Genomic DNA, 24,926 nt, shown 5'->3' on the forward strand with positions numbered 1-24,926 from the left:
TTCTCGCTCACCCCAGAGGAGTGCTTCCAAATACCCATCTGGATATAGTTTAGACCAGGGCAGAAATAACTTGGAGGCTTTGCCATAAAGCCCTTCTCATTATCATCTACGTAAAGAGGAACAGCTTGTCTTCTGCATATTATACTTTAAAAATAAAAAGAAACACAAAATGATCAAAGTTAACCTCTTGTAGGATGAAAAAGGAAAAAGATGAAGCATTAAGATTTAATATAGTAATCAGGATTTTGTGTCTATTACAGAATAAAATGGATGAAACTTGTTTTCTGTGTTTACCTCCCATCTTTTAGGAGGAGAGTCCAGTGTGGTCCTCTTGGATTTAACCTTGAACTGCCACACAAGGTACTTTAGAAATGCCAGAGTGAGAGAATTTGAAACTTGAACATCAGGTATGCAGGAGCCTGGTGCTGTACATTTAAAATTTAACGTCTTTCATCACAACTGTGGCCATGTGTGGACATGATTATCCCTTATGGGTGAAATGCATCTCTTACGTTTAAAAAATTTTTTTTTGACATGAACATATTAGTAACTTAACAAGAAATGGGAACTTGTCTCTTTAAAATATTCCCAGGACCTGGCCCAGTTCCTGATGACCACTAAGCAACAGATTGATCAAGAATGTGAATGTGGTAAAGACCAAGAGGAAAAAGACCCCAAAAGCCCGTTTATTTATCAGTTATGAGACCTAATAAGCCATGTGAAGGACTACTGACTCTATCATGAGAACAATGTTTATGTTTTACTCATTATTACATCACAAAGCATCTATTATAGGAGTAACATGGACTTTCTATACAAAGCATCTCACATGGGTGTAACGTGCTTACATGTGTAAGCACATAGTAGGGGCTTAAATCAATATTTTTTGAATAAAGAAATATATATATATGGCAAAAGTTTATGTGTGTGTGTGTGTGTGTGTGTGTGTGTGTGTGTGTGTGTGTGTGTGTGTGTGTGTTCCCATACAGAACTTTGTGCTTTTAGCTAAGGACAAGAGCAAACAAAACTTTTCTCCCCTGTGGCAACTTAAACATGCACTGCCTTTCAGGCACTCAGAGGGCATCAGTGTTTCAACACAAAGCCACTTGGACCCTAAAGAGGTCCTGTCTGATTGATGGATTGAAAGAAAGCAACTTGAGATGTTTGAATGTGGTCTACAAACACATTTTCTCTCATTTCTAAAAAACCCATTCTTGATGCACAGAATGGCAGTTCTAGGAGAGAAGCAAGACTCCTGAATAAACAGTGTCCTCAAAACCATCCTCACAACAGTAAGTTACTTATTATACGCTTTTCAAAACAGAATCACCAACTCTATCCAAAGCTCAATAAGCTGTGATATAGTAAAACAAATAACTTTCATTTAAAATGGCAGTTTAAATACCAAAGTCTTATCATTCAATACTTGTTCAGCATCTATTACCAGAGTAGTATGTTGCACATACCTCTCTACTGATGATTTAAAAAGTCCTATTTCCCTTACAATGTGCCTTTCACTATCGACTTCTAGAGAATACATTATTATTTTTACTTTAACTCAAGATCACTCAAAATGTGATGGGATGCTGATTTTATGTCCATAGCCCATATTCAGAGGAACGTGAGAATGATTTTACAAGTCAAATACTAATTTTTGTAGAAAATTAACAAACAGAAATTGCAATGATATAGAGTTGATAAACCAGAAGAATGAGCTCTTACACTCTGCAATGAAGAGTCTAGCCCTATAGAAAGAAGTCCTTCTTTCTTGGCAAGAACTCAGCCAGTTAAAGCCATGGACTCTTTGTTGACTGTCACCCTTTCAGCTTCCTTTTCCCTCTATTAAAAACATTCTCCTTCTCTTGCTGGGCTCCCCACAGTTGAAGACCCTGAATTGCAATTCTCCACTGATCCTGAATAAACCCATCTTCACCAGAGAAATATCTGGCATTCTATTTATTTCAGATCAACATTTTGGTGGCTTGTATAGGGACCAGATGAGTCTCTTGACAGCTCCAGGCTGGTAAGCAAACAGGTGTGGTACTCATGGATTCATCCCATTGTCCCTCACTGCTTTTCTGGCCAACCCTGGAGTTTGAAGGCACATCCTTCTCCTGGATCTAAGCTTACACTCTATCTGCATTTGAAGCTCTCCAGGTTTTACAGAGAAATCAATTTTAGAGCCTCATCTTTCTGGTCAATGCTTTGTTCTTTACGCCAGCACTCAGTTGGCACTTCTGTCTGATTTGAGATCAGATTGTTTCAACTGAAACTGACAGCCTTCAACTCATTCCTTCAGGAACAGGGGCTGTTTCATTGAAACTGTGCCAGTTTTTGCTCAGCCTTTAGCCTTAAGCCCATTTCTTTGCAAAGGGCTATTCTCTGGCACCTAGCTGCAAAAGCCTCTGGTTTGATTCCTCTGGAACCATGCTATTTCCTTAGAATTGGTTGGTATTTAGGGTTTCAAGCTGTTTGAATTGAGCTGTTTGTGTGTAAAATATTTGAAAATTCTTTTTCTTTTTCTCTTCTTTTCTTTTTTTACTCTAGAGCAAAATCTCTGAGAGTTTCTCTTCCATCAGGGACTCTGGTTTAAAAGCTGAAGTCCTTTCATGCCCATTTCTAACTAAATGGATCAGCCTTCCCAAAGGCCATTATGGGGAAATTTTGACATCCCCATGCTTAATTTTCTTAAAACCAAACTCAACTTCAATAGCTTAAAAATTTCTAGAAATGAAATGAGTACGATGTTTATTTTGACTGGTATTTTGAGGCTTCCCAACATTATCAAGAGTCTAAAATTGCTTCACTACAAAATAAGATTTTAAGGTTAGCTGAGGCAAACATGATTAATGAAAGATAAATCATGCTTCAGGCTCTTCTTCCTTGGTTTTTTTATCTCAGGCTCTGCCTCCAGCACCATCTTATCTTTTTCCACTGGTTCCTCCTGGTTAGACCCATTGCTGGTACCATCTTTCTCCTCTCTTGCTGTATTGCCTATGCCTGCTCTGTACTGTCAATCCCCATAATAACTCTCTTGCCAAGCTTCCCTCCATGAAACTCTTCCCATTCCCCCTTCCTTTGGACTTGTCAGAATGTGTCTGTTCAAAATGAAGCCGTCAGAAGATCCAGAGACTAAACCCTTAACTTTTGTACTTCCTAGACTAAAGCAGAACTGTGAGTGACAGTTAAAGCTTTCCCAAAGTATGTGAAAATGCTCACAGATTTGCTGAGGAATTTAAGATAGTCATGCAAACTATCTCTTTGACTTACGAAAGCTAGTTCACCTGCCTGTGAATGAAGGCCAAGCCCAGTCTTGGATGAATATCACTAATTGGAGAAAATTCTGAAAGGCCTTTAGAATTATAACTGGCAGACCAGCCTGCTATCTTATTATATGATCAGGCTCAGACAACCCTTAGGTGGCTTCACCAAACAGTTCCTGGGGTTTCTCCAAAACCTGTTGATTAGAACAAAATTCAGGCTTGCCCACAAAAATCTGATGAAACTGTCTATGATTATTATAATCAACTTCAGATTATTTTTAGAGAAAATTCTGGTTTTCCTTTAGACAGTGTTCAACCAGGTAGCTTTTAAACTCTGTGTTTATTAATGGACTCCCTTCTAGTAAAGAGAAGCAGGATAAACTGGGAGACTACGTCCAGCCCAGATTTAGTTAATGTGGCAAACCAGCTCTCTCGCACTCTAAATGAGTCACTGCAGAGGAAGACTGCCAAAATTCTTATTCCTCAACCCCAGCAAATGAAAGCTCTTAAATGAAACCAAAGCCTCACTCATGCCTGCTGCTATTGCAAAGAACCAGGACACTGGAAAAGAGACAGTTGCAAATTGAAGTGCTTTAGGGACCATCAGCCCTCTAACCAGCCTTGCCACATCTTCCCAGTTCCCAATGATGGAACTACAGGGCCTCTTCCTCATCCTCCCTTAAATGTCACAGACACACATTTCTCCAGGTTGGGGATGAATCTCTTTCAGTCCTAACTGACACTACAGACACCCTCTTGGGGCTCATCCTCACTGCTCTAAAACAGCCCCTGCCTCAGAGGACTGGAACAGTTCAAATAATGGGGGTCTCTGATGAACCTCAAGAAGCTCCTGTCTCTGAACTTATTCTTTTCTGTTGAAGCCATTTGAGAGATACATGCCCTTTTCTCCTTAGTTTTTCCACCTCCTACCCATGGGTTAGGCCAAGACTTCTCAGAGATGTTTCATGCTGGAGTATCTTTCTCTCAGAATGGGGAAACAGGAGTTCCCTTGTTGTACAGCAGGTTAAGGACCTGGCATTGCCACTGCTGTGGCTCAGGTGGCTGTGGAGTTGGTTCAATCCCTAGCCCAAGAACTTCCACATCCACATGCAGAGTTGAAAAAATAAAGAAGGGAGCAATCATCCTAGAATTTGACAGCAGTCCTCAAAGTAATCAACCAGGTGAATTAAATGCCCCTTTGACATCTTTTACTGTTTGTTCCATCTCTGATGGTTCTAGAACTGATTCTAGAAACACTTACCATTTGTCCCTATTGAATCAGCTACCACCCTCCTCTTGGGCAAAATCTCTAATGGATGTCAGCAAAATTCACAGCACACCTCCAATCAAGATTCAAGTAGACCCTTTAAAAACCTCTTAACCAGATTTTAAAAAAAGCTTTAAGTAAAAAAAAAAAAAATCCTTTAGAGCATAAAACCCCAGAGATCTTGTTGTAGCTCAGTGGTAACAAACCCAGGTGGTATCTGTGAGGATGTGGGTTCATTCCCTGGCCTCGCTCAGTGGGTTAAGAATCTGGTGTTGCTGTGGCTGTGATGTAGGCCTGCAGCTGCAGCTCTGATTCAACCCCTAGCCTTGGAACTTCCATATGCTATGGGTGCAGCTATTAAAAAAAAAAAAAAAAAAGCATAAAACCCCTAGTAGAAAATTACAAGGCTCAAGGAGTCATTATCCCTTGTACCATCCTCTGTAACACTCCCATTTATTGGCAAGAAAACCTATGGCCAAAGGTGCAGGCTTATCTAGGACATCCATACAATAAACTGACACCCTGTTGCTTCTAACCCTCATATGTCACTGACATCCATTCCAACTGGAAGCAAATTTTCTACTGTGGAGAATTTGAGGCAGTGCATTCTTTGGCATTCCAGTTGATGAAGCAGGCAAACACCTTTTGGCATTTCCTTGGGAAGAAAAACAATTCGCCTGGGCAGTGAGGTCTCAGAGTTTTCCTGAGACTTCCTATTTCTCACAAATCCTAAAGGCTGATCTGGATGATTCAAAGTTTTCTAGAGGTTCAACTGCTTGGTTGCAATATGGGGATGACTGGCTTCTTTGCTCCCCTTCCCCAACCTCCTCCCAGGAAGACCACATCCACCTGCTAAAGTTTTTAGCCTTAAAGAGACTGAAGGTCACCGAAGAAAAATAGCAGTTTGTACAAACTCAAGCTTGATATTTAGAGCATCAGCTGTCAGAATAAGGGCTATATGTGGATCCGGACAGACTTCAAGGTGTCCTAAGTTTCCCCAAACCCCAAACTAAGCACAACTGGGAAGTTTTCTCTAGCTAGTTGGTTACTGCTGAAACTGGATTCCAAATTTCTCTCTCCTGGCTAAAGCTCTGTATGGTTAACCTCAACAACAATGACCCCAACCCAATTTTATGAGAAGAACCAGGTGACATAGCCTTCAAGGCCTTGAAGGAGAGTTTGATGAGCCCACCTACCCTTGGGCATCCCAGCGACCAGATTCTCTATCTCCTTTTTTGTATATGGAAACAAAGGGAATGCCCAAGTATTTACCCCCCAAAGACGGACCACCATTGACCCATAGGTGTTATGGCCAGCAACTGGACCCCGTAGCACGGGGATACCCCCCTTACCTTAGCCATTTTTGCTCCTGATGCATTAGAAATTTGGAATCCTCATCACATTCAACATTTCTCAGCCAGCCACCTCATCTTCTAAGAAGTCCTTTGGTTAACTGCTCCTCACTTTATTTTACACTATGATAGCTCTAACCTAGCTACTCTTTTCCCCTCCATCATCAACAAAGTCCCTTGTGATGCTTACCGCCGATGAACCACCTGCTAATTCCTCAGGGTGACCTACAGGAAATTCCACTGGGTGATGCTGACTTCTCGTGGTTCACTGATGGTTCTTCTTTAAAAGGTGAGGAGTTCCCATTGTAGCACAGCAGAAAGGCATCCAACCAGTATCCATGCAGATGCAGGTTCAATCCCTAGCATTGCTCAGTGGGTCAGGGATCCAGTGTTGCCATGAGCTGTCGGGTAGGTTGCAGGGGCAGCTCGGATCTGCTGTTGCTGCTACTGTGGCTGTGGCGCAGGTCAGCAGCTGCAGCTCCAATTCGACACCTAGCTTGGGAACCTCCATATGCTGTGGGTGCAGTCCTAAAAAGGAGGGAAAAAAAGGTGACAACAGCAAATACAGTTCTGGTCATGCTTTTAAGATTCCTTTTGATGTGGCTGAGGCAGCATCTTTCCCTATGGCTACTTCAGCTCAACAGACTGAATTATATGCTTTTACATGGGCATACTTTAGCCAAGAGCAAAACTCCCAGTATTCATACTGACAGTGGATGTACTTTTGGAACAGCTCATAATTTAGGAATATTGTGGATGCGATGTGCCTTCCTTACTTCCAGTGAGAAAAAAAATTTAAATGGCCCGTGTGTTTAGGAATTATTGGATGCAATAATTTCACCTGCCACTTTAGCTACTATTAAGATTCTAAGGCACTCTAAACTTGACTCTCTGGAAGCTGAGGGAAATGACTTTAGAGATATTTCTGTAAAGAGCTGCCCTTAAAGGGACCAATAGTAGCCAAACTTCCATCGTGGTCCAGAGGGAAATTTAGAAAAACTGGCTGGAGCAGTCCAACAATTGGCCTCAGGAAAGGGAAAACAAGATTGGAAATACAACAACTGTTGATTTGATAAAAAGAGAAAGCTCTGGTTTGGATAAAATAACAACTTATTCCTATCAGACACTCTAAAATCCCCACCACAACCACCACCTCACCACTATACATGCATTAAACCATGGTTCTGGAGTTCCCATCATGGCACAGTAGAAATGAATCCGACTAGGAACTGTGAGGTTGCAGGTTTGATTCCTGGCCTTGCTCAGTGGGTTAAGGATCCAGTGTTGCTGTAAGCTGTGGTGCAGGTCATAGACACGGCTCGGATCCTGCATTGCTGTGGCTGTGGTGTAGGCCAGCAACTGTAGCTCTGATTTGACCCCTAACCTGGGAACCTCCATATGCCACCGGTGCAGCCCTAACAACAACAAAAAAGCCCCTGACAGTTACACTGACAAGATGGTAGCCTTCACGAATCAATATTAGATGGGAAACATGAACAAGGCTGGAAAAAGTGTCTGCCTCATTGGTCCCACTTGTCCAAAGTAGAACCGAGGGAAGCCTGTTCATTCTGCCTCCAGACATTTTAAACGGCCCAATGGACCATCCAAGCTCTGGCAAATGGATTTCATACAATTTCTTCTTCTAATGGATGTAAATATGTTCTAGTCATGGTCTATATGTTTCCACCCTAAACGGAAGCCTTTCCTTGAAGACAGGCTACTTTCTCTTCTATGGCAAAAGTCCTTTTGGAAAAAATTATTCCTACCTGGGGAACTCCTTTCAAACTTCTTGGTGGTTGAGGAATTCATTTAACTGGCCAGTTGCTTTGACGAGTCTACTCTGTTTGGCTGGTTTTACAACATGTTGACTGTGCTGACCATTCTCAATCCTCTGGTGCAAGTAAACACACTAACGGCATCATTCTGCTCAATGGGCAAAATTTATGGAGGCCCTCCAAACACCATGGTCAGAAACATTGCCATTAGACATTAAACATTAAATCTCGGATCTTCTCCTTTTGGAATGCATAAACCCTTACCTTTTGAGCTAGTCACAGAATTTCCAATTCGTTTGGCTCCTACTTCTTCTGACCCACAATTAATAAAAGGAGAGATACTCCATTGCAAAAGATGGTTTCTATTAAAAATAACCATGTTCTGGGAAAGCAATCTTTTCATAGTATACCCTTAGGGGATGATGGCATTAAGTACCCCACCTAGCAACCTGGAGATTTTTGTCTATTGGAAAAGACTCCTCCAGAATAACTCACTTCAACCTCACTTGAAAGGCCAGTATCAACTCCTGCAAACCAAACCCTCTGATGCCAAACTCTGAAGAACAGACTTTTGAATTCATGTGGCACGCCTAAAGAAATTACTGAATGCTGAATGGACCTTCACGTCACCTGGTGACCTGAAAGCAAAGATTTTTTGGAACTGAAGAAGATGAGACAGCTTTCCTCCTGCCTGTTAGATTTTTGTCACCAAACCTTTGAGGATGACATAAGGCTTCAGATGATCTCCAATGTCTATGATCTTGATACCACATGGACTTTAGATAAAAAGCACCTGAGAGGTCTCCTTCCTATTCCTTCTAGTTACCTTAATGTGACCTTAAGAAGTTTTTAATCTGTGCACTTTCCCTCCAACATGAAATACTACACCAGGAAACACCCTTCTTGACTTTGACGCACAAAAAGCACTAAAACTGGAAAATCTAGCTCTTGATCACCAATGCTTTCAGGGAAAGATCTTGATCAAAAGGAGAAAATGCAAAAAATTAATAAACAGAAATCTCAATTAGAGTCAGGATCCCCAAAGGGGGAGTTATCATGTCCAATAGGAAGAAGACTTCTCTTCTTTCCTAAAGGACTTGACCAATGAGAAGCCATGGATGGTCTTTTTCGCTACAGCCCTCCCAACTTGCTTTTCTTCTCTATAAAAGTATTCGCTTTCTCTCACCATACAGGGACTTTCACACGGATCACCATGGTTGCAGACCCCAAACTGCAATTCTCTACTCATCGCGAATAAACCCATCTTTTTTTTTTTTTTTTTTTTTTTTTTTTTGTCTTTTTGCCATTTCTAGGGCCGCTCCCGCGGCATATGGAGGTTCCCAGGCCAGGGGTCGAATCGGAGCTGTAGCCACTGGCCTATGCCAGAGCCATAGCAACGCGGGATCTGAGCCGCATTAAACCCATCTTTGCTGGAGAAATATCTGACTGTCTATTTATATCAGGCCCACAGTTTCAAAAAATTCCCCAAACCATTCTTCTGTTAGGAGTAGAAGAAAAGGTGCATTGGGCTGGAGGATAAGATATATGGGTAAAGAAAGCTTGATTTTGAGATGAGGATTTCAGCTGGAAGAAAGAATGTTAGTGATTCTCTGGAAGAATCTAAATATTCCTAATTTTAAAAAAGGATAAAACTAATGTGATCTGACAATGAGCATTCCAAAAATTCATGCAGCAGGAGCTTCGGCATGTACTTTGGTAATGTTAGGCAGGACTCTAAAACCATTCTCAGGAGCATCTCAAGGCTATTTATAATCCAAACTATGACTAAAGCAGAGGAAATGTGGAAAGAGACTTCCTGAAGTTCCCGCCATATTCTTTAACAGTTGTTTGGACACATATGCTATTCGTTGTTCATCCTATTAGTAACAGTGCTTCCTTCCTGCAGATTCATTCTCACTGAAACAATACTCTATAAAAAAGAATTTACATAAAAGACAGCTGGAGCTGGTTGCCAGGGGAACTGGCAATATTCCAAACACATTCCACATTAGAGGGATAAACTTCTGGGTAGCCAGGGCTGTTGAAGATGCCTTCAGCCATGTGGAAGATTCCACCACAAGCTAGAAGAAAAGAGAAACAAAGTGAGTGGCAGAGTAAATATTAAAGACAGACCCTAACAGATAAAGGAGAAAGAACACCAGAAGGGCTATCAGCAGCATCAAAGGATACGCTACATCCATTCCAGAATTTAAAAAATCCACATTGTAAATAATGAAAAGATTCTGCAAACTGAAAACCAAAAGCCACGGGGTACGGCGGGTTAGAAGGAGTCTCTGTGGTCTCTACTCTCAAAGCCTTTTCTCCCGGGGAACTGTGACTTCATATCATAAAAGACTCATTTTAATCCGCGAGCCCCTTGGTATTTCTGACCAGGATGGTTTTCAATCCTAGCCTAGGACAGAAGGCAGTACTGCAGCTTTTCCTTCTCAGGAGAGTCCTGAAACATGCATAAATCTCCTAGGCGTTCCAAGGCTTTCAGTAACAAGGAAGCTGGCCCCCGATGAGCAGCACCCTCCTGGCCATGCACCCCTGTACAGGGTAGGTCCTCTCTCCTCTCCTCCCCACATGCTATGGTCCATCCTACATCAGGTCCAACCCCCGGCCCTGCCTGGGCCCAGCCATGGGACCAGGGAGACGGAAGAGCAGTACTGCCCCCCTGTTAGCAATGCCACTGGACAATGTCTGCCAAGGGCTTCCCTAACAAACATATCATGAAGGAGGAGTCACTGACAAGCAAGTCACCCAAGATCATCTCAGAAGATTCTTCCAACTCCCAGAGGCCACCCAAGCAGCAGGAGTCACAACTGACAGGGTATAGGAACAACTGACATGCCCATGGACAGAAGAATGGATCCAGAAGATGTGGTGGAGAGTTCACTACTTGCAGGATTTACGAGTACCTTAACCTAATTTGGGAGACAGTAAGGTTCATTGTAGGAGTGATCTCAGGAAACTAGTTCCGAACTCTGAACTTAGAGGAGTCCCACAGGACAAATCAAAGATTTTCCATACCTTCCTCTTAACCCGGCAGTGCCACTTGTTCATCTCTTACCTGATGTTGATGCCACATAGGTAGCATGGAAACCATCAAAATTCACTGAAGAATCTGAGACGAACCTCAGCATCAGGGCATTGCCGAAGGAAGTGATGGGATGGGGCATGGAGGAGCCACAATAGCGGCCTAGATAGTGAAGACAATGACAAAGAGAATGAGTGATGACATGTGAACACATCTACTAGAATCGCAAGAGACCAAAGCCAACAGAAAAGGACTCTTAAGAGCACCATTTAAATTGGGGTCAGGGTTTGGGATGCTGCCCGACGATTCAAAATAAACTATAAAGAACGTATATATGTATGTGTAACTGGGTCACCATGCTGTACAGTAGAAAATTGACAGAACACTGTAAACCAGCTATAATGGGAAAAAAAGTATTTTTTTTTAAAACTATAAACATAAGTATAGGGGAGATGATTTATAAATAAGATAAATATTAGTAGGGGGAAATAAGAAACGTGGATGACCTCCAAATGCTAAGCTCTCCAGGGCGGTAGGGATCTGCACAAATATATGTGCTAATTCTCAGTGAAGATATATAACAGCAGAGAAGTGTGTGGATGTTGGGGCCAGAACACCTGGATTCAACTCCTGGCTCCACTGTTTACTAGCCATGTGATGGGAGTCAGGCTACTTCAGTTCTCTGTGCCTGTTCTGTTCTTCCACTCAAGCAAAGGCAACATTGTGAGCAATGAAACCCAGTGTCATCAGGGTATAGGATTAATTCAGGTACTATTGATAAGGTTTTTTGAAGAGCACACTAGCCCCAGGTAAGCACATTCTCATCCTTGGTCAAATGCTGATAGACAAAGATCTCAAGGAATACAATCAGAAGTCATCAAAGAATAGAGACCATTTCTCAATTGCCTACTCTCATCTCAGGCACTGTTCCGGGCACTGGAGACAAAGTCACAAAACCAAGTCCCTTTTCTGATGCATCTGGTCTTTCACTTCAGGTTGCACGATGAAGGTCAAAAGGAGTGACTCGTGAAGAAAGTTTAAATAACCTGCAATCATTTTGCTTGAGGACATTTCAGAAACTAGAAGGCAGCAATCTTTAATTTTACTGGGATGTCCTATAAACAGAACTCTAGGCTGTCTGTCCGTCTGTCTAAGTATCTATGTATCTATCTATCCATCCATTCATTCATCTATTAGTTTGCTTCCACTGAGGACAAAACCAGAAGAAACATGCTCAATTTGAATACAAGAACAGTGATCAACTATCAGCAAGAAATTTCTCACGGAAATGCTCTCTAGTGCCAGAATGGACTGCATTTCACTACTGTCCAAAGCAGTCGCAACTTTTCAATAATAATAAAAAAAAAAAAGCCCATAAACTATGTGTGTCCTTGAATCTGAACCAGCTGAGTTTCTGGAATCCCACGTTAACGCCTGCCTTCTTAGCCTCTCATTATCTTTACTTGGCTCAAGCTGTTCTTCATCATGACTGGACACATTCTAAACCCCAGCGACAGCACACACCTCCGTAAGCATAGACACTGAAACAAGCCAAGGTCGCAGATGCAGATGAGGGAGCGGGCAGTACCTCGCAGGGGCGCATCACTGTGACTGCCGTCCAAAATTTCTACAAAGTCCCGGGTACATGTGGTGCTGCTTTCAAGCCCAAAGTGGCTGAAGGAGAGGGTGATATGATTGACTATAAGGAGAAAAGGGGAGACTGTTTAATGACGTTCTGGCAAACGAAACACACAGCGAATAAGATTTTTACCTCGGATGATTCTCCGGCAGCTTCTTCAGCAGGGAAGCAGTGGATGCGGAAGATGGGGGGGAGGGCATGGGGGGCGGAGAGGAGGAAAAGGAACCGGTTCTGCTAAAAGCTTTCCTTTGAAGGGCAACCGAATCGATGGTTTTAAAAATGCCTCTAGGAGCTCCCCTTGTGACACAGCGGAAATGAATCCAACTAGTTTCCATGAGGATGCGAATTCGATTCCTGGCCTCACTCGGTGGGTTAAGGATCTGGCATTTCTGTGAGCGGTGGTGTAGGTCCCAGATGTGGCTCGGATCCAGCATTGCTGTGGCTGTGGCGTATACTGGCAGCTGCAGCTCCGATTCGACCCCTAGCCTGGGAGCTTCCTTATGCTGCTGGTGCTGCCCTAAAAAGCAAAAACAAACAAAAAACAAACCCAAATCTGAAATGCTGCTACTGATAAGGTAGAGGACCCTTGGGTAGGCTTATTCCACGGACTCTGGGGAACGTATCAGCCATTTCTCTGTTCCTCTCGGAAGCACTTTTTTTTTTTTTTTTTTTGGTCTTTTTGTTGTTGTTGTTGTTGTTGTTGTTATTGTTGCTATTTCCTGGGCCGCTCCCGAGGCACATGGAGGTTCCCAGGCTAGGGGTTGAATCGGAGCCGTAGCCACCGGCCCACGCCAGAGCCACAGCAACGCGGGATCCGAGCCGCGTCTGCAACCTACACCACAGCTCACGGCAACGCCGGATCGTCAACCCACTGAGCAAGGGCAGGGACCGAACCCGCAACCTCATGGTTCCTAGTCGGATTCGTCAACCACTGCGCCACGACGGGAACTCCCGGAAGCACTTTTCATAATAGAATAGTTTCCTTAGATTCTGACTCTTTACCTGTGCTTATAAATGCATTCCATCTTTCCCCTGGCGCATGTCTCTTAGGGGATGTCTCTCGGATTGACTTTAAGGCCAGAACCAGGGACCTAGAAGTCGAGTCACTGTACAGAAAGCTTCGAATAATGTGCAGAACAGTACATGTTGGGGTACCTTTCCCTTTGGTTTTTCTTCCAGGGTTCTGAATCTTCCCCACAGGATATTGTCCTATTTTCTTTGAACCTGTGAGATCTTTCATCTAAATGCTTCACCCCTCAGTAGCAATTATCCTTAGGTACAAAACTGCTAGCCTCAAGGCAGGGTCTTCTTTCTCAGTTCCTGGCTGGCTGGCCACTCTCTCCGGCTAAGGATTCCCTCACCAATCCCCAGATTTACATGCAGGGCAGTAAAGAGAGCCTTTTGGGAATGCCTAACATCCCTAGGAAAAATGTCAGAGAATACTTAACGCCAGATACTTCATTTTTTAGATTAGCTAATGGGGCCTGGTGAGCTTTAGTGACTTGCCTATTATCACAGAGGTCATTCATTTTAGAGCAGAGTCAAGAATGACTCTGAAAGGCAAGAATGTAATGCCTTTCCCACATTATGTCTGCAATCATACATTTTTCCTGAAAACCTCAAGGCAGGGCTTATTGGAAACAGGATTCATAATGGACCCAGAATTACCCTTTGCAGTCATTTCGCTTGTGTCCTGAGGGGGTCTCCTCATTTTCTTTGTAAAACGTGGAGTTCCCACCGTGGCACAATGGAAATGAATCCAACTAGGAACCATTGAGGTTGCAGGTTCAATCTCTGGCCTTGCTCAGTGGGATCCGGCGTTGCCATGAACTGTGGTGTAGGTCACAGAGGCAGCTCAGATCCCACGTTGTTATGGCTGTGGTGTAGGCTGGCAGCTACAGCTCCAATTTGACCCCTAGCCTGGGAACCTCCATATGCCATGGGTGCAGCCCTCAAAAGACAGAAAAGACAAAAAAAAAAAAAAAAAAAAAGAAGAAGAAGAAGAAAGAAAAAAAGAAAAAAAAATGTGGACACTAATCTTCACCAGCAGATTATTACCAGATCAGAACAGAAGACTCTAGGATTCTGAAAAGAAAATAGTGGAAGCACTTAGGAAATGTTTCTTCAAGGCCTATGCTGGGATTCTTGAAAACACATGTCTTGGTGGCGAGACCAGGTTTTATAATGAACCTCCGCCTTGGCTGAAGACTCATGGCTCATGGTACTGCATTCCCAACTATGAGTTATTCATTCTCGACTTCATGGTTCTTATTATTCATTTTTTCATTCGGCAACTGCCTTGAGCATCTAATGCACTCAAGGCACAGGCCCCCAAGTGACTACTTTCTCCATTACTTTTGCTTGCCCCAATATCACGTGTCTGTCATTTCAACAAGGTTACAGGGTTTGGTTTTGTTTGGTTTCCTTGGCTGGGCCTTGAAACTTTTTTTTTTTTTTTGAAAAGGAAAATTAAGAATAAAGAGTAAAAATGATTTCCTCTTAGAATAGGAAATCCTGTTCTCGTGCACATCAGGAACTGAGACTTCCAAAAACAGAAGAGGAAGGCCATCCATTGTTACCATGGAAGAGATAAGGGCCTGAGTCACAGCTGGCTTTTCCCACAGACTCCATGCATCCTGGATTCTTTTTTTATTTTGGTTACTTACACGGAGGCTGAGCTTGGATGATCCAGCTGCAGTTCTGATTGTTTGGGTAGCTGGCAGGGAACCGTGGAGAGGAGATGGTATCGAAGGAGTCGGTGAGGATGTGGCCGCCACAGGCTGAGGGACACACAAGCACACACGTATGTCAGGCACGTTGGATTGCTCCTGGCTCTACTGAGCAATTATGTGATGAATGAAAATGGAAGTGATGTCTCCTCGTTTCTTATTTTTTTTTTTTTTTTTTTATGCCGAGGACGTTCTTGGCCAAGGAAGCTGCACATAAACCATGAGAAAGTGGGGATGTGCTCTACATCTGTCACGTTATTCTTCAATTACAGGAAGTGGGGAGTGGCTAAGAACAGCAGATTAAATGGCTACGAATTGCCTGAATCACTCCACAAGATGCTGGCACTGATTCACGTACTCTGCCCACTTGTAAATTATAAGCATAGGGATAACCTCTTTAAGAACCAACATCTCTTTTAGGAAAATAAATACCCAATTGACTTCACAAGGGTGGCCGTAGGTTATCTGGGACAGGCGAAGCTCAGTGGGAGTAGAAGTCGGGGAGTCTGCTCCCAAGTGGGGGGAGTGTGATGCATCTTGGAAGGAGACAGAGGCTGAAGGAGGAACAAGGGGGAGAGGAAGAGTGGTCCACGGAGGGGGCAGCCCGAGCAAAGACAGAGAGGAGGGTGGGGGCTGCACCACACAGACTTGGCTGAAGCGTGGCACGCTGGAGGAGGGTGAGGGTGATGCTGGGAAAAGGTGGGGGCAGATTCTGAGCCCATGGGGGAACATCCAGAGATGCTTGGGTTCCATTCTCTAGTGGGTGTGGAGCCAGGACAGACATTGGATCCCTGAAGGTCATGATCAGAACTCATTACTGTAAGGTGACTTTGGAGAATATGCGAAAAGAGTGGATGACATTGAGGAGGCTGCTGGCATAGCCCAGGGAACACCTGTTGGGGATTTTTTTTTACTATGAAGCAAAAGGTAGCTGATGAATTAAATGGAAAGAAAAACTTAAGAAATTGTTCCTTCTTTGAAAGAACTCTGCAGTTTGTCTCCAAAGTCTATGGTGTGTCTTCTGGATGCCTCCATGCAGAAACTATCCTTGGCCAGCGCTCTTTACTATAGAATATGAGCAAGTCCACTGAAGTGGGCTAAGTGATTAAACAGAGCATGTTTACTGGAAATGACAAGGCTTATTGGAATGAAAACTGGAGGCGCACGGAAGCCAACGACAAGCCACTCCTCTAGCTCTGGGTTCCATCTCTGACAGTCAGTCTCTAAAAATCCCAGAGGAGAGGCAATGGGTGAAAAGGTTTAGTAGGAAGTGGTGACTTAAGAAAAAAACAATGGGAGTTCCCTGGTGGCTTAGCAGTTAAGGATTCTGCATTGTCACTGCTGTGGCACAGGTTGATCCCTGGCCCAGGAACTTCTGCATGCCTGGGACATGGCCAAAAAATATAATACAAATAAATTTTAAAAAGAAAACTTCCACATGCTCTGGGCATGGCCAAAAATATAATAATACAAATAAATTTTAAAAACAAAAAACAAGAGAAAACAATATTGATTCTTCAGGTGGAGGGCAACCACTGCCTCAAGGGTTAGAACCTGACTCTAACATTAGAAGCAAGTCTTTTTTTTTTTTTTTAAAGTAGGAATTGTGTTGCCTATTTTATTTTATTTATTTTATTTATTTATTTATTTTTTTTATTTTCCCACTGTACAGCAAGGGGGTCGGGTTATCCTTACATGTATACATTGCAATTACAGTTTTTCCCCCACCCTTTCTTCTGTTGCAACATGAGTATCTAGACATAGTTCTCAATGCTATTCAGCAGGATCTCCTTGTAAATCTATTCTAAGTTGTGTCTGATAAGCCCAAGCTCCCGCACAACCACTATGGAAAACAGTATGGAGGTACCTCAGAAAACTAAATATAGATCTACCATATGATCTAGCAATCCTACTCTTGGGCATATATCTGGACAAAGCTTTAATTGAAACAGATACACGCACCCGTATGTTCATTGTAGCACTATTCACAATAACCAAGACATGGAAACAACCTAAATGTCCACTGACAGATAAATGGATTAAGAAGATGTGGTATATATACATGATGGAATGCTACTCAGCCATGAAAAAGAACAAATCATGCCATTTTGCAGCAATATGGATGGAACTAGAGACCCTCATCCTGAGTAAATAAGTCAGAAAGAGAAAGACAAATACCATATGGTATCACTTATATCTGGAATCTAATATATGGCACAAAGGAACTTTTCCACAGAAAAGAAACTCATGGACTTGGAGAACAGATTTGTGGTTGCCAAGGGGGAGGGAGTGGGATGGAGTGGGAGTCTAGGGTTAATAGATGCAAACTACTGCATTTGGAGTAGATAAGCAATGAGGTCCTGCTGTATAGCACAGGGAACTATATCTAGTCACTTGTGATGGAACATGATGGAGGATAATGTGAGCAAAAGAATATATATATATATATGTATGACTGGGTCACTTTGCTGTACAGTAGAAATTGACAGAACATGGTAAATCAACTATAGTGGAAGGAATAAAAATCATAAAATAAAAAAAGCAGCAAGTCTTGTAATTTATAGTAGGTTATCTCTTAGCATAAAACTTCGGATAAATACTAGATAGGCTGCATCGTCTTAATTATTAGTCAAAGGCAAAGTTACAAATATCGACAATTGGAATCACTGCAAATCATACTTATTTTCATTCTGCTTAAAATATTGCATGTTAAGTAGAAAGCTTAGGACTGGGCTGAGGACTGGGCTCATTTTATTGCAGCACCAAGAGGGTCACTTAAGAGCAGATAATGTGTGCCTGGGAGAGACCGCACAGAACTTGCCTTGTTGAAACTGAGCTCGGAAGCCCCGGCTCTGTCTGGAAGGGCCAGACTGAAATCGCACAAAGAGGCTGCTTCCTGTAGAGATGATGGGGTTGCTCAGCTGCTGCCTTCCACACACGCCGACCAGGCGGGCGGTTGCAGAGCTTAAACCGTCAAATGCCTGCAAAGAAAGGCAAAAGGGAACTTTGTGGTTCAGAACTTCAGATTTGCATCCACGAGGCCCATTTCCCACTGACTATCTGCATGTTGGCATCTACAAGGCCTGTCCTCCGCTGACTGCGTATCAGGGTCTATGAGACCCAGGTTCCATGGCCTGCCTGCACATTGGGGTCTATGAGGCCCACGATCTACGGATTGTCTGCATGCTGGTGAGCTAGTGGAAGGAAAACAGATTGGCAGGATCTAGTGCTTTATTTGATTGTTTCATCAGGCACTTCTATCGGAGTACCTGAGTCTTTGGTCATTTCTCAGAACACTGCTGGGACTCCAGTAGGAGTTTCTGTGTCAGAAAAACTCGCTCTTGGATCTCTGGGTATCTTTATGAATGCCATCCCGCCACAGCTCTCTTCCTCCCTAGACTCCAGGGCAGTCGCAACATGGGCCATATGCACAATATGTGCAGAAAATGTTTGAGGTTAAGAATGACAGTTGGGGAGTTCCCGTCATGGCTCAGTGGTCAACGAACCCAACTAGGAACCGTGAGGTTGCGGGTTCGATCCCTGGCCTTGCTCAGTGGGTTAAGGATCTGGCATTGCCGTGAGCTCTGGTGTAGGTCCAAGACACGGCTTGGATCCCGAGTTGCTGTGGCTGTGGTGTAGGCCGACAGCTACAGCTCCGATTGGACCCCTAGCCTGGGAACCTCCATATGCCGTGGGTGTGGCTCTAGAAGAGACAAAAAAAAAAAGACAGGTGGAACAAATACATGAGACATAACAAGGAATCATTCATTTTCAGAAATGGTACATTTTCTGGAACTTTTTGCTCCTCATAGGGCCATGGTCAAGAGGAAGGGAAATGTGAGAACTCTTTCAAATGATGTGAGCCTGATTTAAAAAATTATCTTGTTGGAGTTCCCTTTGTGGCTCAGTGGTTAATGAACCCGACTTGTACTCAAGAGGACTCGGGTTTGGTCCCTGGCCTTGCTCAGTGGGTTAAGAACCTGGCGTTGCCATGAGCTGTGGTGTAGGTCACAGATGCAGCTCGGATCCCACCTTGCTGTGACTGTGGTGTAGGCCGGCATCTGCAACTCCGATTTGACCCCTAGCCTGGGACCCTCCATATGCTGCAGGTGTGACCTTAAAAAGACAAAAAAAAAAAAAAAAAAAAAAAAGAAAAGAAAATGATCTTGTTATGTAAAAAAATATTCTGGGCTCTGAGTCTGCCCGGGTTCTGTGTTGGGACTCAGCTGAATTTCCACACATGCCAATGGAATAGAGTTTACATTACAGACAGCCAGCCTTGCTATATTGGCTTGTGACATTGACAGTTGCTCACTTCCTTGGAACTGTGTGTGTCTGGTGTGAATCTTTTCAGGCTCTTATATGTAAACCAGAGGGTAAGGGGTAGGGGACGAGTTCCTTTTCTTTGGACGATAAAAATAACAGCAATGTTTACTACTATGTGCCAGTATATGTGAAAGACTGGATTCGGCCTTTCACAAATACCATCTCATTCTCTGTCCTAAGATTCCCTTCCTTTCAAGAAGAGGCTAACAGATGCACAGGGACCTCAATCATGTGACCAAGTCACACAGTTCCCAAGACAGAGCAGGACATGTTGAACCAGACAGCTAGAGTCTAGAGTCCAGAATTTCACCTTTCATTTTGTTCAGGACAAGATATCAATGAAATGAGACAGATGCATCAACTGGCCAACCACCAGGGTGGGATTAAAAACATGAGGTTTAAACATGACTGTGTCATGCAAACATAATTTGCCATTTATATTTCATAAGGAACTCTTGGGAAAAAATAGAAAGTTTAGGGATTTAATATAAGGAAGGTACACACAAATGACTGTAGCATACAAATATGTAGTGAAGCATCGCTTCTCAGCCTTTTGGCTAAGATCAAGTGTAGTGAAGCTAATCAGCTGTGTTCTCTGAAGCACATATGTAAGACTGGGAGACTATTCTCAGTTCAATTTACATAAGCACATGAGTCAAATGTCAATAGGATTTTTAACTCTCTAATGAGGGGGTTAAAAATCCTAATTCTCTAAATCTTTTACAACAATGAATTTAAAATAAATGGGGTTCCAGAGTACCCCTTCTTATTTTTTGTGGTTTCATTTAATGTTCTAATTTTAAATCTAGGTGTCCAATAAAACTTAAAAACTAATTTTTACGTAACATTTAAAGGTTTACTAAACACTAGATTATATATTCTTAACTAATTCAAAATATAATTTCCAGTCTAATACCACTGCCTCTTTTGAACACTGTCAACACCTTAAATAGGAGCCAAAACAACACACAAGCCATCAGTACAAAACCTCTTACTAGGGAGTTCCCATCATGGCTCACTGGTTAATGAACCTGATTAGTATCCAGGAGGACATGGGTTTGATCCCTGGCCTCGCCCAGTGGGTTAAGGATCTGGCGTTGCTCTGAGCTGTGGTGTAGGTTGCAGACATGCCTTGGATCTGGTGTTGCTGTGGCTGTGGTGTAGGCCAGCAGTTACAGCTCTGATTCAACCCCAGCCTGGGAACTTCTATATGCTGCAGATATGGCCCTAAAAAAGCAAACACACATACACACACACACACACACACACACACACACAAAACCTCTTCCAATGTTTACATTTCACCCTATTCTCAAATATTACCATCATTGGTTTCATCCAAGACTAGCTTATCTCTGTACTTGGTTTGAAAGATTCTTAAGGTTATAGCTATAAGGACCTAGGATTTCAGTGACATTGCAGTAATACTATCTTGCTTTTAAGAACACCTTCTGAGGTTACAGGGATCTGGGGAATATACCAACTGACTCTTGGTCAAGACTCCTGTACGAGACTGCTTGCTTCTCTCAGGGTGATTTGTTTGTTTAAAATAGCATTTCTTACACTTTTGTGGAACATGAGTTCTGTAAGGTTTACAGACGTCCCCCACAAAACCCACGAAAAACCTCACCAATAACAATACACATGCATTTAGAGGATTTTTCTAAGGCCATGAACTCATGAAGGCAAGGCTCTTCCAGTTTCTTTTTTTTCTCTCCAAATTCAGAGGCCTAGGGAGTAAGCAGGTCTTGTTCCCTCCCTTTCTAAGTTGTCTTGGTCTCTCTGAAGGGTTGCAATCCTCTTAAGGTGAAATGAGGAAGGTAGAAAGGGAAGGCTGGGCGCTTCAGAAAGTCACGTGAACGAGCTGTTTCCCTGGAGGTTCTTTGAGGGAACACATCTCCAGGTCTCCTTGTGTCCCAGCCCCTCCTACCCCAGAGACCCTGGAATTACAGGACTTGGGCTGCAATTCATACAGCTCAGGCACTGGTTGCTTCACGAGGAATGGATCCACAGTAGGTTTCCAAATGTCCCTAAATCAAAACTACAAACCACGGGCACCCTAAATTTAATTAACGCACATTGTAATTTTACAAGCACCATAGCATACATCCCTGAACTAATCCTCTACACCAGGTGATTTTTTTTTTTTTTTTTTTTTTTTTTTTTGGTGAAGAAAGTGAGACTTCACAAGTATGCTGGCTATTAAGCTACTGTCTCATCCAACGGCAGCTTAGTGACAGTGCAGCTAGTGATCCAAGATCACAGAGCTAGTGAGTGGCAGAGCCAGGAACTTAATTCTTCTCTCTGCATATTCTACTTTATATCATGTTACTCCCCTTTAAATGTGTGTGATAGGTATTAAGTTATATGTTCCTAACGACCATTTTATGAATGTCTAAGATCTCAGGTTATTAAAGAGACAGCTGGGGTCTTTTTTTAACAGTTTGGAATTGCAATTCTTTTTTTTTTTTTTGCTATTTCTTTGGGCCACTTCCGCGGCATATGGAGGTTCCCAGGCTAGGGGTCGAATCAGAGCTGTAGCCACCGGCCTACGCCAGAGCCACAGCAACACGGGATCCGAGCCGCGTCTGCAACCTACACCACAGCTCAGGGCAACGCCAGATCGTTAACCCACTGAGCAAGGCCAGGGGCCGAACCCGCAACCTCATAGTTCCTAGTCAGACTCGTTAACCACTGCGCCACGACGGGAACTCCTGGAATTGCAATTCTTTTGTTTGAGAATGTTCCTAACATTTGTAATATCAATTCAATTGAAGGTTTAACATAAAAATTATAAGAAAAAAACTGCAGGGAAGAAAACATGAGAAATTTTGCGGCTATTCTTTTAAGTCTAAAGACATAAAAATTATCAATATGCATTTCCTGTACTTGCATTTAGTTCCCGAGGCAGAGCTAGCAAATTATATTATTATTGGCTACACATATAACATATTCATATAACTTATATGTCTTACTTAAATCCACTGCCAAGAGTTTCCTAGGCCTGGGAATTGATTTTCTGATCTCTTACTTGAGGGGTAAAAGTCAGAGAAATTAACAAAACCAAACTGTTCATCACAACTAATTAATTCTAGATAACGTTACTAAAATAAAATTTGGGGAGTTCCTGTCATGGCTCAGTGGGATCAAATCTGACTGGTAACCATGAGGATGCAGGTTCAATCCTTGGCCTTGCCCAGTGGGTTAAGGATCAGGCTTTGCCTTGAGTCATGGGGCAGGTCACAGACACAGCTTGGATCTGGTCTTGCTGTGGCTCTGGCGTAGGCCGGTAGCCACAGCTCCAATTTGACCCCTAGCCTGGGAACCTCCATGTGCCCTAGGTGCAGCCCTAAAAATACAATAAAAAAAAATAATGAAGTAAAATTTTGAAGTGTAATCCACAAAATAAAAAGTATCCATAATCCCTGGGAGTTCCAGTTATAGGATGGAGCTGGTTAAGTGGCAATCTAATAATCTCTACAGGAAAATTCATCAGTCTCTCTACAAAGTATCCAGAGTTTTGTCAACTTTCCAGAAACACACACACACACACTCAAAATACCTAAACTTATATTTATTATATAAAAATAAGAGACTTTTGGAGTTCCCGTTGTGGCTCAGCAGTAACAAATCTGACTAATATCCATGAGGCTGTGGGTTCAATCCCTGGCCTCGCTCAGTGGGGTAAGGATCCGGCATTGTTGTGTAGGTTGCAGACATAGCTTGGATCTGACATTGTGGCTGTGGTGTAGGTTGGCAGCTATAGCTCCGATTTGACCCCTAGCCTGGGAATGCCCATGTGCTGCATGTGCGGCACTAAAAAAGCAAAAACAAACAAACAAAAAGCAAAAAAAAAAAAAAAAAAAAAAAGCAGAAAGAGAGAATTTAGGAGTTCCTGATGTGTCAAAAAAGAATGCATTAGATCTGAATGCACTGCAATATAGAAATATGTACAAAACAGGCTGTGGATGAAAGCAGTAAATGGAAGAATATAATGTGTTATGTTGCATTACTTACATCAAGTTTTAAAACATGCAGAATAATATTACATACTGTATATGGATGCACACATACAATTAAAGGTACCAAAACAGCCATAGGAATCATAATCAGAAATCATAATCAGAAACTAGTATCTCCAATGAGACACCAAGAGCAAATGCTATCTATCACTTACATTTGGAATCTGAAAAAAGGACACAATGAGCTTCTTTGCAGAACAGATACTGACTCACAGACTTTGAAAAACTTATGGTTTCCAAAGGAGACAGTTTGGGGGCTGGGGGGATGAGCTGGGGGTGTGGGATGGAAACGCTATAAAACTGGATTGTACAACTATAAATGTAATAAATTCATTGAGTAATTTAAAAAAATTTTAAAAATTAAAAGAAACCAGTATCTCATAAGTGGTTTTCTCTGGGCCGGGGCAGGGACAGGAATCAGTATGGGCTACACACGGGACCTCACTCTCTCTCCAGAAATTCAGTTTCTTTGGGGGGAAAAAAAATAACTTGAACAAATATGGCAAAATACTGAGTGAGGCTTAGCAAGTATGATGTTTTTGTTCATGATATACTTTACATGCATTGTGGAGTTGAGACATTTCTGTATACTTAAAATATTTCATAACTGAGTTTTAGTAAAGAAAAGAGAATCTATATAAAGGGAATAATAGGAAATATAGACTAAGATTTACATATAAAGATGTTCATCATAGCATCATTATATTAAAAATAGAAGCCATCTAAGGGATCAGTAATAAGCCAGCGCTTAACTCAGTTCTAGGGTTGTCCATGTAACTGATTATAGGGCCCCAAAACCTATTTTTAATAAGTGTATTAAAAATGTTAAATGGATAAGGCCGAATACAAAATGAAGTGCAGCAATTAGCTTATCTGGCTGCGTATGTGTAAGTTTGCATGTATGTGCTTGCATGTGTGTGTTTCTGTAGGAAAGGAGTCAAAATGTTGAGAGTTTGACCCTATTGAAATATTACAGATGGCACTAATTTCTTATTTCTTCTTTTCCACATTTTAGAAATTTAGTATGAGGGGCATGTAAAATTTTAAATGTTTAAGTGTTTAGCCACAGAGACAGGTAAATAACCCTATATAGAGACATAAAACATGCTATTCATAAAACAGCACTGCAGTCTCTAAGCCAGATGGATATCAATGCCCATTTAATTTAGCCTTTTGCTGCCTGGCAGGAATGTATCAAGCACAGGGCTTCTGTTTTAAGATCTCCAAGACATGTGTTCGTTGACCACTATCTACAACTGTAGTCCAGACCTCTGGCCAAGCTCTAGGCTCATATATCTCCCTGCATTCCAGACATCATTGCTGGTCTGTCCCATCAGGCTTGGAAGTTCACGTCTCAAACGGAAGTCATCTCCCCTCCCCCCCGACTCCCCCTGCACCTTCATTTTTTTTTTTTTTTTTTTTGCCTCAGCGAATGCCAGGAGCATATACCCCGCTGCCAAACCTTTTCAGATCTCTCTTTCATCACCCCTGTCAAATGGATCCTGATGTTCGA

The 24,926-nt window shown here is 42.5% G+C and overlaps 1 protein-coding gene across 4 annotated transcripts in view; it reads right to left on the bottom strand.

Annotated features, from left to right (window-relative positions):
* LOC100521743 (cubilin-like) overlaps positions 1-24,926 on the bottom strand; it is a 314,323-nt gene that overhangs the window by 126,813 nt on the left and 162,584 nt on the right. For all 4 annotated transcript variants that reach the window (XM_021064811.2, XM_084980002.1, XM_084980003.1 and 1 more), the window contains 5 exons: positions 17,887-18,046; positions 15,003-15,116; positions 12,286-12,396; positions 10,731-10,859; positions 9,606-9,738 (listed from right to left, as the gene is read on the bottom strand). In XM_021064811.2, coding sequence (XP_020920470.2) covers positions 9,606-9,738; positions 10,731-10,859; positions 12,286-12,396; positions 15,003-15,116; positions 17,887-18,046 — 647 coding nt within the window. The remainder of the gene's footprint in view (positions 1-9,605; positions 9,739-10,730; positions 10,860-12,285; positions 12,397-15,002; positions 15,117-17,886; positions 18,047-24,926) is intronic.

The sequence above is a fragment of the Sus scrofa genome, chromosome 10 (genome assembly GCF_054392235.1).
Source record: "Sus scrofa isolate SSC_HxYL_T2T_F1_AM1 chromosome 10, Sscrofa_HxYL_maternal_Yorkshire_Landrace_v2.0, whole genome shotgun sequence".
Classification (NCBI taxonomy): domain Eukaryota; kingdom Metazoa; phylum Chordata; class Mammalia; order Artiodactyla; family Suidae; genus Sus; species Sus scrofa.